The sequence below is a fragment of the Sebastes umbrosus genome, chromosome 10, assembly GCF_015220745.1.
Source record: "Sebastes umbrosus isolate fSebUmb1 chromosome 10, fSebUmb1.pri, whole genome shotgun sequence".
Lineage (NCBI taxonomy): Eukaryota > Metazoa > Chordata > Actinopteri > Perciformes > Sebastidae > Sebastes > Sebastes umbrosus.
Window position 1 is genome coordinate 19487480 of NC_051278.1, and position 18724 is coordinate 19506203.

Sequence of the window (18724 nt, forward strand, 5' to 3'; positions counted from 1 at the left end):
AAGACGTGACGTCACTTCCGCTTACAGTGCTAGCGTTTCATGAGCTAGTTTAGCAGCTAACCAGCTAGCTCAGCTGCTAATATTACACTTTTATTGTTAAGCGTTTTATATTTTTTTGGAGAGATTGTGTGTGTAGAATGAAAACAAAACGTTTAACGACTGGCTGAACTGTACTTGTAGATATTGTGTCGCACCAGAGAGCTTCTTCAAGTCTTATTTATTAGCCACCTGCTAGCTAGCTAGCTCTGTTCAGTCTACACATCATGGCAAGTGCAGCTAATGCAAACCTTCATGCAGTCCGCGAGACCATGGACGGTAAATATATACATTTAATACACATGCAGGAGTTTATGTGATTGTGAATAACTCTTAAATTTAGTTGCAGATAAACTGTCTGTTTTGCTAACCCCTAGCTGGTTTGTAATGATAAATGCATAGGACCTAATTCAGGGGTCACCTGCCTCTCTTCACCTCCTCTCTCCAGCTCCTCTCTTCAGCTCCTCTCTTCAGCTCCTCTCTTCAGCTCCTCTCTTTAGCTCCTCTCTTCAGCTCCTCTCTTCAGCGCCTCTCTTCAGCTCCTCTCTCCAGCTCCTCTCTTCAGCTCCTCTCTCCAGCTCCTCTCTTTAGCTCCTCTCTTCAGCTCCTCTCTTCAGCGCCTCTCTTCAGCTCCTCTCTCCAGCTCCTCTCTTTAGCTCCTCTCTTCAGCTCCTCTCTTCAGCTCCTCTCTTCAGCGCCTCTCTTCAGCTCCTCTCTCCAGCTCCTCTCTTCAGCTCCTCTCTCCAGCTCCTCTCTTTAGCTCCTCTCTTCAGCTCCTCTCTCCAGCTCCTCTCTTCAGCTCCTCTCTCCAGCTCCTCTCTTCACCTCCTCTCTTCAGCGCCTCTCTTCAGCTCCTCTCTTCAGCTCCTCTCTTCAGCTCCTCTCTCCAGCTCCTCTCTTCAGCTCCTCTCTCCAGCTCCTCTCTTCACCTCCTCTCTTCAGCGCCTCTCTTCAGCTCCTCTCTTCAGCTCCTCTCTTCAGCTCCTCTCCTGTGGCTCCCTGTGGATTTATAAACATGGAAATTAATAATTGTTTTTTGTTTACATTTTCATTTTTTATTTATCATTGTTGTAGGTATATGGTACGACGGAGTATTAGGGCCACATTGAGGAACAAATAAATAAATCTGAGATTACGAGAATAAAGTCGTAATATTGTGAAATTAAAGTCACAAGTTTGTGAGAATAAAGTCAGAATTTTAAGAGAAAAAAGTCGTAGTATTATGAGAATAAAGTCAGAATATTATGAGAAATAAAGTCAGAAGTTTATGAGAATAAAGTCATAATATTATGAGAATAAAGTCATATTATGAGAATAAAGTCATATTATGAGAATAAAGTCATAATATTATGAGAATAAAGTCATATTATGAGAATAAAGTCATAATATTATGAGAATAAAGTCATATTATGAGAATAAAGTCATAATATTATGAGAATAAAGTCAGAAGTTTAAGAGAAAAAAGTCGTAGTATTATGAGAATAAAGTCATAATATTATGAGTATAAAGTCAGAAGTTTAAGAGAAAAAAGTCGTAGTATTATGAGAATAAAGTCAGAAGTTTAAGAGAATAAAGTCAGAAGTTTAAGAGAAAAAAGTCGTAGTATTATGAGAATAAAGTCAGAATATTATGAGAATAAAGTCAGAAGTTTAAGAGAATAAAGTCAGAAGTTTAAGAGAAAAAAGTCATAGTATTATGAGAATAAAGTCATAATATTATGAGTATAAAGTCAGAAGTTTATGAGAATAAAGTCATAGTATTATGAGAATAAAGTCATAATATTATGAGAATAAAGTCAGAAGTTTATGAGAATAAAGTCATAGTATTATGAGAATAAAGTCATAATATTATGAGAATAAAGTCAGAAGTTTATGAGAATAAAGTCGTCGTATTATGAGAATAAAGTCAGAATATTATGAGAATAAAGTCAGAAGTTTAAGAGAAAAAAGTCGTAGCATTATGAAAATAAAGTCATAATATTATAAAGTAGTCATTCTACGTGTTATTTTCTTATTTTCTCGTCAAGTTGTGACTTTATTCACGTAATATTACGACTTTTTTCTCGTTAAGTTATAACTTTATTCTCGTAATATTACGACTTTTTTCTCGTAAAGTTAGGAATTTTTTCCCGTAATATTAAGACTACAAAAAGTCGTAATATTATGACTTTATTCTGGAAATCTCCTATTTTTTTCCCCTCAATGTGGCCCTAATACTCCGTAGTACATTTGCTCTTTGGCCCTCACTGCATTAGACTTATATACTATATACTTAGACTATAAACTATGTTACCTTCAGCACAATGCTCAAATGTTTTCCGGCTCCAGACATTTTTTTTTTTTTTTTGCCTAAAATGTCTCTTTTGATAGTAAAGGTTGCTGACCCCTGACCTAGGGTAACATGTCACTTTCTTCCTCCAACAGTGCTACTGGAGATCTCCAGGTTGCTGAACACAGGTTTGGACATGGAGTCTTTGTCCATATGTGTGAGACTGTGTGAGCAGGGCATCAACCCAGAAGCTTTGTCTGCAGTCATCAAAGAGCTGCGTAAAGCTTCTGAAACCCTCAAGGTACAGAAACAGGCTCCCAAAGAGCTAACCTTTTCATATCATTCAAGAGAAAATGTTTATCTGTTGAGGGTTTAAGTCCCAGTCCCGTTGTTTACAAACACTAGTGATGTCAAATGTCAAAGTGAGATTACCAGACCTCAATGTGGTGTCTTACAATGTCTAAATCCAAAAACATCCTCAGTTTGCAATGATATAACATGGAGAAAAGCAGCGAATCATTACAATTTAGAATCTGTAACCAGTGTGTTGTGAAGTTTTTGCAATTGAATAAATTAAATTGTCATACATTTTCTATTGGTCAACTAATCAATTAATCAACCAATAGTTTCAGCACCCATTCAGATGTTGAATGTATGTCAATACAACAGCCACCAGCATTGAAATCTAATGTAGTGTCAAAGTGGAAACTGAGATACCTACAGCTGCTATCTACATCATGGTTTTGGTGTCACAAATTAGATATCTTCTGAAAAAGAAAATAGTTACAGGACTAATATGTAATATATTTACTGTAATAAATCATAAAATGACCATGAAATGTCATCAGAGATTAAAGACAGGTCTAGAAGGTAACTCTCAAATTGCGAAAATGTGTGCTGCTATCAGTGACACTGGCGGAGTGGATGGGCCACAGTCCTATATTTTAAATTTGGACTGCTGTTACTCATTTAAAACACTAGCTGTCAGTTCTACATATTGTTCCTTTAACAAAGCCATTAGATGTGAATGTTTCAGTGACATGGTCTTGATTCATGAGGTGTTTGGTCGATTATCCCCCAAAAATGTGACATTTCTGTCTAGATATTCTATCCATAAACAGTTGATTTTCCAGCAAATGTATTATAACACAATATAAAATTCCACATAGATAATAGTAGTCTATCCATATCTCTCCCTCCCAAGGTGACATCATTTTGTTTTGTTTGGACTGTTGAATTTAGCCTCCTTTTTCATGTCGCAACCTGTCAAATGTTTTCCATGAGCATATGCACTCATGAACCATAACTAAATTTTCCTGCTAAACAAAATGGCAAGATACAATTTGGGATATGGGGCTTGCATCTTGTGACTAAATCATGAACATTCCTGTCACTATTGAGGACAACTGGTAATAGGAAAATGTATTGTCATCCAGGCAAGACATTTGTCATCACAGAGAGCATGAAAAGTTAAAGTTAAATATTCACATATTATATATACACATATATTGTATATAAGTAATCATGATGATGCATCACTACTACTTTATTTTTTCTTTTCTTTCAGGCTTCTGAAAACTGCACTAACTGAAGTTGCCATCTGATCTCCTCAGTTTGAACTTTAATGGGATCATGCCCTGTTCCTGGATCTGTACCTACGATGGGCTCTCCAGCCAATCACACTTGCCTGTGTGTTGGCACTCTGTCCTCTGCGTCTCCACGGCGACGGTTCCTGTTCTGTGCTTTGACATGTGTCTTGAGTTTTTGTGTGGAGGTATATCAACCTCAGTCCTCTTCCTGAACACAAGTCTTCTCTCGGCACAAGGGCATGCTCGGCCATTCTGCCTCAGATTTGCTTGCAAGTTTCTCCTACAGCCATTTGTAAAGTATTGGCTTTGACATCCTGCCTTAATTTAAGAGCATACTTCTAACTTGTGTCGCACTTTTCATGAGGAAATGTTTTTATGATGTTTTGAAGTATATCATTATGAATTGTTTTTAACTTTATGTAAGCATAATGCATTTTTTCAACTTAATTATTTTGGCATTTCCATTGTCTGTTAAATGTCCATCAATGATGGAACAAAATCTAAATTAAAATGTTACAGTAAACGGCCACAAGGTGGTGCTGTGTCATTATTATTCTTATCTGAGGCGCAGGTATACAGTACATTGGGTGTTACGTTCTAACAGTGCAAGTTTCCAGTCTCATAGTTTACCTGATGTTCAACCCCTTACCATTCTGCCCTCTTTTTTTTTAGACTGGTAGTGGTGGGGGACAAGAGATGTTCAGGGGTAGATAAATAATCAACAGTAAATGCCACATAGAAGTGGTGTATATCATCTGAAAGCTGGGAACCTGAAGATTCATTTAAGACCAGCACTGTGTCAAGTTGTTCTAGTCATAAATCAGAAATAAGAATGAATGAATGAATTAAAATAAATTGTGAAAGTGTATAAGGGCTTAGAACATAAGTATATATGATGACCATTCCCATGCTCACTTACAGTATGTATCATAAGTTGTTGCAGAAATTTTGGGGTTGATACCATTAGACAGATTTGGTGCTAAATTTAACTAGGAGCACCATAGAAAAAGTCATGCCGTAATTTGGTATCAAAAAGTTTTTAAGTTTTGAGATTTCTGCAAGAATTGCATTTTTCGTCGATTGGATGGCGAGCATTTCTGTTCTGGAAACTGCTCAGAAACCCCCTTATAGGAAAGCCATCCATCCTCTGAGGTCTCTAGTTTGTGGTTGTAAAGTTCCATGAGTTGTGGGATTAACATCATCACACATGAATACATTTGTGCTCATTGGATCCACAAGAGTCTCACTTTTACAGTGATACCCAATTTATGTAATTCCAAGACTGTTTATTGACCCCAGTATGCAGAAATACTCAAACACCATTTTAGAATAGGCGAAAATAACACATTTGTACTGCATTAAAAAAAAAACTGTGAACATGTGATTATCATAAAGTCTTTAAAGGGGAGACTCGTGGGTACCCATAGAACCCATTTTCATTCACATATCTTGAGGTCAGAGGTCAAGGGACCCCTTTGAAAATGCCCATGCCAGTTTTTCCTCACCAAAATTTAGCGTAAATTTGTAGCATTATTTAGCGTTCTTCCCAACAATCTAGCATAACGTGGTTGGTAACAATGGATTCCTAATGTTTTGTAGTTTCATATGATATCAGTATCTTCCTACTACTTAAGATTAGTAGGAGGGTTAAGAGCAATTAAATACTATGATTTTATGAGGTACTTTTTTGACATTTTCCCTATTTATTTACCATGACGTCTTTTTCTGTGTTGCCTTGATCCCATTGTAGAATATAGCAAAGCATTTTTCCCCAGTGATGTAATTCCTACAGGCTTTCAAATGGGACCTGAAATTTTCTGAAGGATTTTTTTACAAAGGAAATGATCTTTCCTGTCACACTATTAGGTGAAAGGGACAAAGATACAAACACAGACCATGCAGGGGGTGATCACATCAACGTGTACAAAAGAGAAGACATGAACAAGGGTCATTCTTTACAGCAGGATGTCCTGTTGAACTGAAATCTTACCCCCTTTGTGTCTGTACTTTATCCACACACAAAAAAGAGATTTATTGCAAACTTGACAAAAAAAAAACATCTTTGATCAACCACAAATGAAGCCCCTACATCATGTGTCCAACCACACAGAGTATTGTTTTTGTTTCTCCACCGTCTGTGAAATAGCTCTATTCATCTTGGAGACGAGGGGAAAATGCTGAGAGCACAAAACATTCCTCCACAGGCCAATATACAGGCTAGAAGCGACCTCTCATCCGAAAGGGCTTGAATCAGTAGCTTTTGAATGTGTGTGTGTGTCCCTATGTGTGTGTGAGAGTTTAGGTGTTCATGCAGCGCTGTAGATGTCTACAAATGAGTAGCCCCTAAGCCATCTGACAGTCACGCCTCACCCCTCACAGGCACACCACGGAGAAACCCAGCGAGTGAGCAGGGGAGCGTGTGTGTGTGTGTAAGCATTTCTGTCTTCCTCTGCTTTGTCTCGCCATCTTGAGTGACAGGCCGTGAGTCTAAATCTCTGTACCGCCGCTTTGATCTCTTAACACAGTATCTCCCTGTTCCTCAATACCAGCATCGTGTCAGCCGAGTATGAGAGGCATACAGATATGGCTCTCCTTGATAGCTCGAGAGCCTAAAACAACCCCTGGCCTCCGTGGGGGGTGAGCTGCAGGAGATGTTGACGGACCCACATTGAGAATGCTTTTCTTTTACAAAGAGTTATGCACGGCTTGATTGGCTACTGTGGGCGTGGGACTCGGGATGCATTGCTCTCTGTTTGATGTGTTTGAAGGGTTCCTCCCGATACTAGCCAGCTACTTTGATCTCTGTAAAACAAAATATTCTCAAATCCCATAGTCCTGACTGAGAGATTAGCGTCCATATATGCATAAACATCTAAGAGGTGTTCAACTAGGCCACTGGTCAGGTCACATGACTGTATAAAGGCAAGGCAGGTCCTCACATCTGAACTTCTAAAGGTGTTTATGTTTGTATGTCTGATAATTATCCGGGCTGAGGATTATTATTTTCTGATAAATGAGGGCAGTCTCATTTAAAAGTGAAAGATTACGGTTCAGGTGTGCGCAATGGATATTAGAAAAAATAATTAGAGTGGACTGATTAGATTATGCATAAGGAAAGACGGTCTGTTGATGTTTGTACATAACTAAATTACAAACATCATGAAAACAACCACAGTGGAGAGTAGAAGGAGAGTTTAACCAAAAGTCAAAGATCTCTATGTGCACAGTTATATTTAGGTCACTAATTACCATCAGCCATAAACAGGTAGGACTAATGGTCTCCCTGCAGAGACAAGGCTTTGTTTCTTATGTCCATTTCATTGCAAATTATATGATAATGTCAGGGATAGAATTTTAAGTTATAAGACTTTATTTCTGATGAGTTCTTCTGGTTGGATGATAATTAAAAAAAAAAAACAACTTGTGTTTTAGGAAGGGAACTTTTTTGAGGGCGATTTTAAGCTCTTTGTTTTGTTTGTTTGTTTGCCCACTTAGGCGCCTTACTTTTTTTTTTTTCTTTGTCTCATGTAATTTAAAGCAAGGGTAAGCAGAATGTATTTGGCATCACTGGGCAAAAGTTCCATAATAACCTTTCAGCATATTGTAATTCAAGTATTCTGAGAGAAAACTAGACTTCTGCACCTCCTCATGGCTCTGTTTTTCAGGCTTTAGATAATCTAGCCCGTGACGGGAGGCTTTGGCCAATCACAGGTCATTTCAGAGAGAGAGAGCGTTCCTATTGGCTGTTCATTCAACGGAGGCAGCTGTCAATCACTCGCAAAATCCGATCATATGGTCAAACTAAGCAGCGCTGATCAAATATGAATAAATTTGAGTTTGCTTCAGCTGGTGGGCGGTGCTTGGTAGTTCCTCAACTGATCTCAACATGGCTGCCGGGTCACAAACTTTTTAATTTTACAGCTAAGTAGCACACTAAAAAAATGTTTCTGAAAACATTTCACGTGAGAAATAGGCATTACAGTAACAGAATATTGACTCATATTTGATCAGCGCTGCCTAGTTAGACCGTTTGAATCGGAGATGTGAGTGATTGACAGCTGCTCAGAGATGGCAAGGCTCCAGCTCGGCTCTGATTGGTTGATTTCCTCCGGTCTGTGAAATCTTGCAGATGCCATTAGGAGCACCGGAGGACACAGCGGCAAATTATTTTTTTTAGATTACGTCTCATGCACTACTGTCAGGATATAGTGACCGCTTTATAAAAATAACTTTTTTTAATCATATTTGCTCCAATTCTACCCACTGCTGCTTTAAGTGTGTGCATATCTGTGAAGTCAAAGCCAAATTTCCATGCAAGTGGATAATAAAGACGTCTGTTCTATCCTATGTTTCACTAACTGTATTTTTATTGTCTTATAAATCCATGTGGGGGTCACTGGGCTGGGAACTTGTATGTGCATGACACACAAATAATATTTACTCATGTACTGAGTACAATTCAGAAGTACTTTAACTCTACTTCCGTATTTTAATTGTGCCACCACTATATTTCAGAGGGGAACTGTTTACTCCCCTACATGTATCTGACAGCTGTAGTTACTTCGCTGTTCAAGAGTTTAAAACACTGTAATATGCATATAAAATACGATGGATCGTTATACACTAGATTTAACCACAGTGTGTAAAATAAGTGGAATTAGCTTCACAGCGGCCAGCTTTGACTTTAACAGCTTTAACTTTAGCTTTAACAGACCATGCAGCTTTAATTTGTAGGAGGGAGGTTGCGTTATTTCTTCTTTCAAAGGTTACATAGTAGGGGACAGCGGGGTCGGTTGGGACAGGAGGAGAGTGCCATTCACCATGCTCATAGTCATCCACACCCTCTTGATTTTCAACCTGTAAGTGGAGACTTTCTGACTATTCCTCACATTGTATTCATAGATTTGAAATATACAGCATGTAAGTAAATTTTTGTCTCTTTTGTTATTTTTCTTCTACAATATTGTTTTAGTTATGCCACATAATAAAAAACGTATTGTTGGAGAGCTTATTTTCTGGCCTATCAGTTGATGCTAGTGTTAGCAGTCAGATTTTTGTTGGTAACTATATGAGTCCAAAGTGTGTCCATACCTCAGTAATTTATGAAAAAATAATAATTTTAAAAATGTTTTCTTTTTCTCAAAGAAATTTGTGAACAAGTGACATTGTACATATAAGGTCTTCAAATTTAGACTACATTTTTTCAATTTAATTTTTTTTTTTTAGCCCAGAACAAGGTGCCCCAACTGTCCCAGGACAATGCACTCCTTATACATTTAACAAAATAGTGCCTTTCACATTTGGGTTGGGCTCCAAAAAACCTGATATGTTGTCAACAGACACTTGTATCTGTTCAGGGATCAAATACATTTCATTACTGTTCAAGCAGTCTGTGAGTAGTGGAAGGTTATTTGGTGTCGATACAAAAGTGTCCCAACCGACCCTGCTCTCCCCTACTGCTTAAGTAAAAGTTTGAAGGCAGGACTGGATTTTTACATTGTGGTATTTCTACTTTTAATTAAGAAAAGAATGTGAATACTTCTACTACTGACAATAAATGACTAACTATCTAACTAAATAGATAGCAGCATATTCTTAATGCCCTGAGACTCATTTAAAGCCGTGTATATCCTGAAGAGATTATATACTTATATAGGCATTCTGGCCCTGCAGTGATTTATTAATATTTCTGTAACTGATGGAGCCTGTCTGGCCCTCATCCTTCACTAACGTGAAGCTCCACTGACTGTATTTGCCCTGAGAGGAGCTCTGTGACCTTGTTAGATCTCACCCCGACACACCACCCTCGATTGCGGGCCACACTTTAACACCATAAGATTATACTATTTAGGTCCCAATTAAATTCACAGCAAGGATATTGGACCATAAACTCTTTAAAGGATCGTTAACAATCATTAGACAGGATAATGGCATGGCAATCAAAATATGTAAAAAAAAAAAAAAAAAACTTCCAAAGTCTTTTAGTGACTTTGTTATTTTTGGACATTTTCCAAGCTGATTAATGTAGAATTGATTGATTTACAGTTGTAATTAGCCGTCTTCTGCATAGATGCATAATAATCATATATCTCCCTGCTTGTTTTAAAGTATTAATTGGTTTCATTAACAAAAGCAGTTAATTGAATAACAATTAACAAAGTTGGGCGATGGCATCGACGCAGCGCGTGCAAACTCCCTTGTGTTTTCCCTACGATGATGATAATGAAACCACCTTTTTATCAGATTGGAATTTTGTGTGTTGGACTATGTAATGACTAATATGATATTGGGCTTATTAGTTTATTCGAGTGGCTCACTGGGGCGTTAAGCTGGTGTTGAGCACGTCGTGTTAACAGGTAGGCACCATATGCTGCCTTAATCAGACATTGGAATCACATTTGGTTGTTAAATTGTCTTCCAATAAAAGCAGGTAGTAAAACAACTCGAGTTAATGCAATTTCAGGCGAGTTTGGGTGAAGGGAACAGCTGTTCGTGTTTGTTGAATTGTTTTAACATTCCCTCTCTTGTTTTCTTCTTTTTTTAAAGGTTTAACTCCAACAGCCTGTTTGTTCTCCAACTTTTCTTGTAGAAAATAGAGATGGAGGGTGGACTAGCTGTCCACTCTCCTTAAAAGAAGACAATGCCAGGCATATTGTAGTGACAGCTTGCATTGTGTGTGTCTGCGTGTGTGTGTTCAAGAGAAAGAGAGGGAGAGAAGAGACAGGAGAGAGAGCATGTGTGTGTTAGAAAAACAGAAAAATAGAGAATGTGTGAGTGCGTGTGTGTGCATGTGTGTTGCAGTGACAGCTTGTATTCTCCGTGATTAATGATGTGCTGTGTGACTTGATAAGTGCTTCGGAGGACCAACGCTTGTTTCAATTAGACCTTGTGAAGGTCGCGACGCCGCGCCGGCCTCTCATTATCATATCCATAATCAATCCACATTATCATAGGGGAATGTGGAATGGATGTGTGATATCTTGGTCATACACACACATTCAGAGATGAGCACACACACACACGCAGACACCTAATCACATACCAAAACACGATGACACACACTCTCACTCACAAGAGCACACACACACACACACACACACACACCCTTCACTCCAAGTTGATTTGAACCATAACAGTGGCTGTCGGAACGGATTGTCTGTTCAGATTAAGAGTGTGTTTCTGAGAATTAAGCAGCGTTGATGGTGGTGGCATTTCAGATCCCCTCCGCAGACACAAATGCCAAAACATCATTCTGTCATCCCCTCCTTCTCTCTCTCACACAGCCACATATACAGCCACACTCGCACGCACACACTTAACCGGGACCCTGGGGCATTTTTAATAGAGGCGAAGTGATTCGTATGTTTTTACTCCTCTAATGAGAACAGATTGAGTGGTATTTACACTTCATCGGCTGATCTAACCACCTACACATTTCCCTCATGCTTCTGCTGCTCACTGGCCAAAACAGACATGTGGAAAGGACCAGAGCTTGGCTTTCAAACAGCGACACAACATGAGCTTTATCTTTGGCTCTTTGGCTCATGAAGGCGCATACGGCAAGATATGAACTGTTAAAACAGGAAAACTGTATTTAGTTTCTTTAAGGAGGCTGTGTGTATTCGTCTCAGACAGTAAAAACGGTAAGGAAAAGGTGTTTGAAAGCAGATTCAAATGGTCCAGGGTGGCTACTCCCTTGGGATCTGACTGTTGTTTCAGTGAATCTTTAATTTAATCAGTAAGTCCACCTGAAATCGAAACATACAAAAAATGGCAAACACAAGCTAGGTCACCTATTTCCTCCAAAAACATTCAAACAACAAACCAATTTCAAAACACAACAGCTATCGGTCTGACGATGGATCATTGTTTAGAGTCCGAATAGCAGCTTGAGTTCATGGATGTAAAACGAGAACTGGATACAGCATCGGAGGCGGGCCCTGTTCGTTCCTATGAAAGTTGCTCAGTGGCGCTAGAAAAAAAAGCTAGACTTCCAGGTATAAAATGACCCAGATCTCCCTGCAATCTTCCGCATCCATTGAATGGAGGAAGGGAAATAACTCTGGATTCGGCTATTAGTGCATTTTACAACTTTCAGGACCTAATGACTTAAATAAGGGTTATATAAGTGTTCGTACTGGAAAGTTGATTTACCTAAAAAAAAATATCCGCTGAGTTACAGACGTCTCTTTCCCAATGAATGTTTATGGGAAAAACTTCTTGGGCCCAAAGGCATCACGTGACGGACACGGAAGTTGTAATTCCACCACTATGTAAAATTTGCTTCAAAGCCTGGTGCTCTTCCTTGGGGCTGGCTTGAGATGCGAGGCTGGAGCTGAAGTTCAAAGACGATGTGCATGACCGTATTGTTCCACAAGTAGCCAGTTTACAAGCTAATTTCAAACCAATAAAAAACGTAAACATCATCAGATGATTGCCGGTGGGTTCAGAGATTGCGTTCCGCCTCTTTTGCTCTCCACACGGACTGTTTACCTGCAGACAACCAAACTTATTCGAGCGTGATTGGCTGTGGTAGCCACCTGTCAATCACAAGGTAGCCACGCCCTGAAGCATACCCTGCTTTATGGTCTATTTGACTCTAAATGGGACCATAATTTACTAAATGAACATCATGCTGTATTGAAGAAGACTTGAAACTAGCGATTGAGACCATAAACCCATGTTTACAATGTTTACTGAGGTAATAAATCAAGAAAGAAGTAGGGTCATTTTCTCATAGACTTCTATACAATCAGACTTCTTTTTGCAACCAGAGGAGTCGCCCCCTGCTGGCTATTAGAAAGAATGCAAGTTTAAGGCACTTTCGAATTGGCTTCACTTCTCAGACCATGGATTTACTCACTGGTTACACAGAACCGTCTGAGAAGCCGTCATTGATGACTGTGTGGAAAAGGGCAGGCACTTTCAAAAAATACTTGGCAGGTGATTGGCTGAACCATCTGTCGATCAAACTCTTGCCCAAGCCAGTGTGGAGAAGTGCGGAAACATTATGTGATCTTGTGATATCGCAAGAATCCAGCTGTTGTGCAAGGTAAGTAATCCCCAAGACGTGTAAAAATCAGTGGAGTTTCTTTAATATTACACAGTTTAAGTATGAATATGTTTCTTTCTTCTCCTCTGCATGGTACACTGTCATTTTATAGCCTACGTCGGTAACTGGAGAGAATTAGTAAGTATCGGTTCATTGTTTCATTTCATGGGAGTTTAAGCACAATAGCTGCTGTAGGAATTAAACCTGTGACCTTCCTGTTGTGAGACAAAGTCACTTCCCACCAGGGCATCCTGCAACTTAGTGCTAACAGGGTTCACTTAAAACACTGGTTGCTTAGCAGACCGTGGATGAATGAACTAAAATTAAAAATTAAACCAAACATTTTAGGTTATAATCACAGGTCATTTCTTTAGGCTGACATATTACTCATCGGGTCCTTGGTCTTGTCACCCATTGTAGGCTAACTGGGTTCATATCATTAAATCTATTATCAGATGTCGCCACAAGCCTAGAAAGTCGCAGCGCACTGCAGCCTAGAAGGTGAAAAACTGAACGTTTTATATTAAACACTTAAAGGTGGGAATTTACTACATGAATCAGCTGTGCTTAACACTGATGGCTTTATTGGTGTATTTTCTACAGATGGAGAAAGAGAGTCGTGACATTTCTTTTTGGCAAGGAAAAGGCCATACTCAGCAGGAGTTATCAAAGGCAAAAAGTAAAAAGTTCGAGTTAGCTATCTCTCTCTCTCCCTCTCTCTCTCTCTCTCTCTCTCTCTCCCCCTGGAGATACTCATGTTAAGCATAATTAAGCAGATTTGATTAGCATCAAGCCTGGCTTCCTCTCTTGACTTTTAATGAATGTAAATCTACCATCTACATCCTAAAGATTAATTTCTGCCAATTAAAAAACACAAGAGGGCTTATTGGAGAGAGAGAGGGAGGGGGTTGGGGGGTTGGGAGGAAAAGAGTGTTAAAGTCCTTTGAGTTGGAGTACAGTCGGAGTTTTATCCTCTTCCCCCTTGTCTTATGGTGAGATGGTCTCTGGAGATCTGTGTCTCTCTCTCCCTCACGACCAAGATCATTATCAGCACAATGTTCCGTGAAAGCCACTTTGAAAAGGACTGCGAGCTCCATATGTAAATGATGGCAGCGTGTGTGTGTGTGTGTGTGTGTGTGTGTGTGTGTGTGTGTGGTAGACTGGATGAGGAAACAGTACAGAGAACAGGTAAAGGGGGTCAATTTGTCAAGACAAGGTTATTGCCCCCCTTATGAGCTTTTGTACAGTCCCTCGTCTCTCTGGTTAGACTCTTTTTTTTGGATCCTTTCGATTCAAATTCAGATACAGATGTTGATTTGAGATCATGACGGCACAAACAACATAATGATGGTGAAAAATGGCGCCTGGCAGGAATGAGGTGCAACATAAATTATTTTGACTTTATATCAATTAATGTCCATTTTAAACGCTTGTTTCTGATAAATTGAACATAAACATCACACCCTGACACACCTCAGAGTTTATGGGCCGGCTTCCCGCATGTGGGGGGTACAAAATAATAATAATAATAATAATAATAATATTAAGAAATGCTGGTGGACACCCTTCCTCATTTTCTGCATTGAGGTCACACATGAACAAATAAAGTAAGTAAGAAAGAAAGAAAGAAAGAAAGACAGAAAGAAACTTTTCACCTCTGTAACTCTCTTTCTCACACTTTTTCATCTGCAAAGCCACACTTATTTGTTAATAAAAGTGTAAATTGTAGTGAAACTGACAAACACTTTTAATCCAACAATATCAGGGACGAACTGTTTATTTATATTATAATAAATAAAGTTATTTATGAAAATGAAAAGATCTTCATTTTGGTCTTAAAACCATTGTGATGTCTGTATGTGTTGCAGTTTTACAGGGCTAGGGTTAGGGTTCTGGGGGGTTGAACCCCAACCCTAGAAAGTGTAAAGTATTTAATACTCTTATTCAAATATACATATATAGTGGGCAAATATGCTTGCTTTATGCAAATGTATGTATATATAAATGTATGTATATATTTATTATTGGAAATCAATTAACAACACAAAACAATGACAAATATTGTCCAGAAACCCTCACAGGTACTGCATTTAGCATAAAAAATATGCTAAAATCATAACATGGCAAACTGCAGCCCAACAGACAACAACAGCTGTCAGTGTGTCAGTGTGCTGACTTGACTATGACTTGCCCCAAACTGCATGTGATTATCATAAAGTGGGCATGTCTGTAAAGGGGAGACTCATGGGTACCCATAGAACCCATTTACATTCACATATCTAGAGGTCAGATGTCGAGGGACCCCTTTGAAAATGGCCATGCCAGTTTTACTTTTACTTTATTTTTGTATTTTATTCCATAGCACAATCACATTTAATCAAGTCTCTCTTATGGTATCCATATTAACTAGTATTTTAAACATTAAATATTTTCTTTTCAAGACAAATGGCAACTAATCAAGCCATATTTTTTTTTCCAAAGATTATATACAACTATTAGTCTCAAACAATGTTGTGGGAAGATTACAGTGATGCCATGAAGGTTGAAAATGCATTAATATTAAAGTGTCGTTAAAGGCGTTCATAAATAGGCTTATCCAAAGTTTATGGGGCACCAAAAGGGCTAGAGCCGGCCCTGTTCACTTCTGTATGAACTGATATGATTTTATACTTTGTTTAGACTATATATGTCTTTATTCAAGTCTCTTCTCAAGTCTCTTTTTGTATTTTATTCCAAAGCACAATCACATTTAACTAAGTCTCTCTTATGGTATCCAATATTAACTAATATTTTAAACATTAAATATTTGCTTTCAAGACAAATAGCAACTAATCAAGCCATATTTTTCCCCCCCAAAGATTATATACAACTATTAGTCACAAACAATGTTGTGGGAAGATTACAGTGAAGGTTTAAATTGCTATAAAGAAGACAAGATTGAGCACCAGCATTAATATTAAAGTGTCGTTAAAGGCGTTCATAAATAGCCCTAACCCCAAAAGGGCTAGAGCCGGCCCTGGTCACTTCTGTATAAAGTGATATGATTTTATATTTTGTTTAGAAACAAAATATAAAATCATATATATATGTCTTTATTCAAGTCTCTTCTCAAGTCTCTTTTTGTATTTTATTCCAAAGCACAATCACATTTAACCAAGTCTCTCTTATGGTATCCATATTAACTAGTATTTTAAAGATTAAATATTTGCTTTCAAGACAAATAGCAACAGTATAGGCTATAATCAAGCCATATTTTTTTTTTTTTTCAAAGATTATATACAACTATTAGTCACAAACAATGTTGTGGGAAGATTACAGGGATGCCATGAAGGTTTTAAATGCTATAAAGAAGACAGCATTAATATTAAAGTGTCGTTAAAGGCGTTCATAAATAGGCTTATCCAAAGTTTATGTGGGCTAATCTCTCCTCTCTCTCTCTCCTCTCTCTCTCCTCTCTCTGTGAAAGTGTCTCTCTCTCTAAGAATAAAGCCATGGCTCCACCTCTTTATGATAATGTGACAGTAGCATCTCCAGCTCAGGAGACAAGCCTCCTCTCTCTTTCTCTCATTCAACTATGTGATGTGTTTTTACACACACGGACCCTGACTCCTCTCCTCTCCTCTCTCCTCTCCTCTCTCCTCCACTCAATGCGCAGCGCCTTTACGCAAAGAAACCCGAAGTTACTTTCTTATAAATAGTTGTACTTTAGAAGTTTACTTTTGTTTCGAATCCTCGGACATGGCTACCATGGCAACTCCGGCTGCTCCGGCTCTCCTCGGTCACCACCCGGCTCAGAGCTCCGTCTCCCCGGCAACCACCAACTCTCCGCCGCCTGCGGCCGCTTCCTCTCCGGCTCCTCCGGTGGCGACGCACCCGGCGCTGCTCCACCAGTTCCGGGCGGACCTCTTGCTCGCTAACGGAGCTCCAGTGTCCAGCAGCAGCAGCGCTAAGCCGGTGTACGCCACCCCGTCGCCCGTGGAGAGCACGCCGCAGAACAACGAGTGCAAACTGGTGGAGGTGAAAGGTGCCAAGCTGGCCTCGTTCACGGTCAAAGACACGGAGCTCATCTGCCTGCCGCAGGCTTTCGACGTGTTTCTCAAGCACCTGGTCGGCGGGCTGCACACCGTCTACACCAAGCTGAAGCGGCTGGACATTGCCCCCGTGGTGTGCAACGTGGAGCAGGTCCGGGTGCTGCGGGGGCTCGGGGCCATCCAGCCCGGGGTGAACCGGTGCAAACTCATCTCCAGGCAGGACTTCGAGACGCTCTACAGCGACTGCACCAACGCCAGGTGAGGCGGGGGACCATGGGGGGACACAGGGGGGGGAGAGGATGGGGTGACACAGAGGGGTGACCCGGTCGTTGAGGAAGGGTTACCCAGTTTATGTGCAGCAGGTGGGCTTAGACAATCTAAAGCAGGTACAATCAATCAATCAACATTTATTTGTATAGCCCTTTACATTAACCAAAAGGTACCCAAAGTGCTTTACATTAACATTAAGAAATAACAGGAATAAAAACACAATATATCATAAAATCATAAAAAGGTACATAAAAACAGGGCAGGTATAAGGGCAGTGAACATATTGGGGGTTTTCTACTGACCCATCATTATACTATCTGATATCAGTCTGCAGGTCATAATAAAAATAATAATAATAATAATAATAACTTGCATTTATATAGCTTAGTACACTTTACATGGAGGTGGTGACATGACAAATCATAACAAAACGTCCAGGATTCATCACAAAAATCTAAATAATATTGTAAATTATGTGTCAGTGATAATTAATGATTCGTTTGCAAATACCTTATGGGGTTATGGCCTCGTATGTCCTAATATTTCTGTAATAAGGACTTGTCTGTAGCTTTACGTTGCATATCTTCACGATATTCCTCTAAATTAAAGCATAATAGGTCACTGCTAAACATATATGGACAAAAGGAATATTCCATAAATTAAATTAATCTGATTATATAAATATGATTTATTTGTGTTTGTATTGGAGGTCCTATACCATTTGATGTTTAACCCCTTTTTATTTACCACCTCTACCACTGCTGCTGCTGCTGCTGCTGGGCCTGTCACTATATTTACCATTTTAACGCATGATAAACGCTGTGATGATGATGATGGTGTTGCCGATAATGAATTTTAGTAATCCTAATAAAAAAATCTTTAAAAGTTTGTCATGTTATCACAGGCTATGATCTCTCGCTGTCTCTGACATGCACACACACACAGTCTCTCTCTGACACACACACACACACACACATGCACACATTGAATCTGACACTGTCATTCTGAGAAATTGATTCTTCACAGAAATTAATTAATTTTCATTTGGCCCCAAGCGGCAGCTTAAATCAGGACAAGCTCACTCACTCACTCGCTGATCCCTTTGCTCTCTCTTTCCCTCTCTCTCCCTCCTTAATAACTCGCTGTCTTATCATATCAACACTCTTTAGCCCTGAGCATCAGAACAGAGGAGATGATTAAATGGATTCTCGGTATTTATGATGCGATTATGTAAATTAGCTGTTTTGCAGAACTCCGATGGTGACCAACTACATGGGTCATCAATCCAGAGCGCCACAGAGATGTTTGGATAAAGGGGGCTGTAAATTGGCGAGGATTTGTGGTTTCCTGGTGCCTCAGTCTGCTGTTTGTGCCGACCACATGTTCCTAACAGCATGGGTTTGAATCCAGAGCAGTGTGGATTAGCCTTAGTTTGGGGAATTTATATTGTTTGATAGTTAATCCCTGCTCCTTGGAGC

The 18724-nt window shown here is 39.3% G+C and overlaps 2 protein-coding genes across 8 annotated transcripts in view; both read left to right on the top strand.

Annotated features, from left to right (window-relative positions):
* The first annotated feature begins 28 nt into the window (after positions 1 to 28).
* On the top strand, positions 29 to 4422 carry mzt1 (mitotic spindle organizing protein 1). Its single transcript, XM_037783204.1, has 3 exons — positions 29 to 315; positions 2460 to 2605; positions 3872 to 4422. The coding sequence occupies exons 1-3, from the start codon at positions 264 to 266 to the stop codon at positions 3893 to 3895; spliced, it is 222 nt and encodes a 73-aa protein (XP_037639132.1). The 5' UTR covers positions 29 to 263; the 3' UTR covers positions 3896 to 4422.
* An 11646-nt stretch (positions 4423 to 16068) lies between these two features.
* dachc (dachshund c) overlaps positions 16069 to 18724 on the top strand; it is a 30507-nt gene continuing 27851 nt past the window's right edge. Inside the window, exon 1 of one of the 7 annotated variants that reach the window (XM_037783178.1) lies at positions 16069 to 17234. In XM_037783178.1, coding sequence (XP_037639106.1) covers positions 16684 to 17234 — 551 coding nt within the window. In that variant the 5' untranslated portion in view covers positions 16069 to 16683. The remainder of the gene's footprint in view (positions 17235 to 18724) is intronic. The other 6 variants (XM_037783180.1, XM_037783175.1, XM_037783176.1 and 3 more) reach the window with 6 other exon arrangements.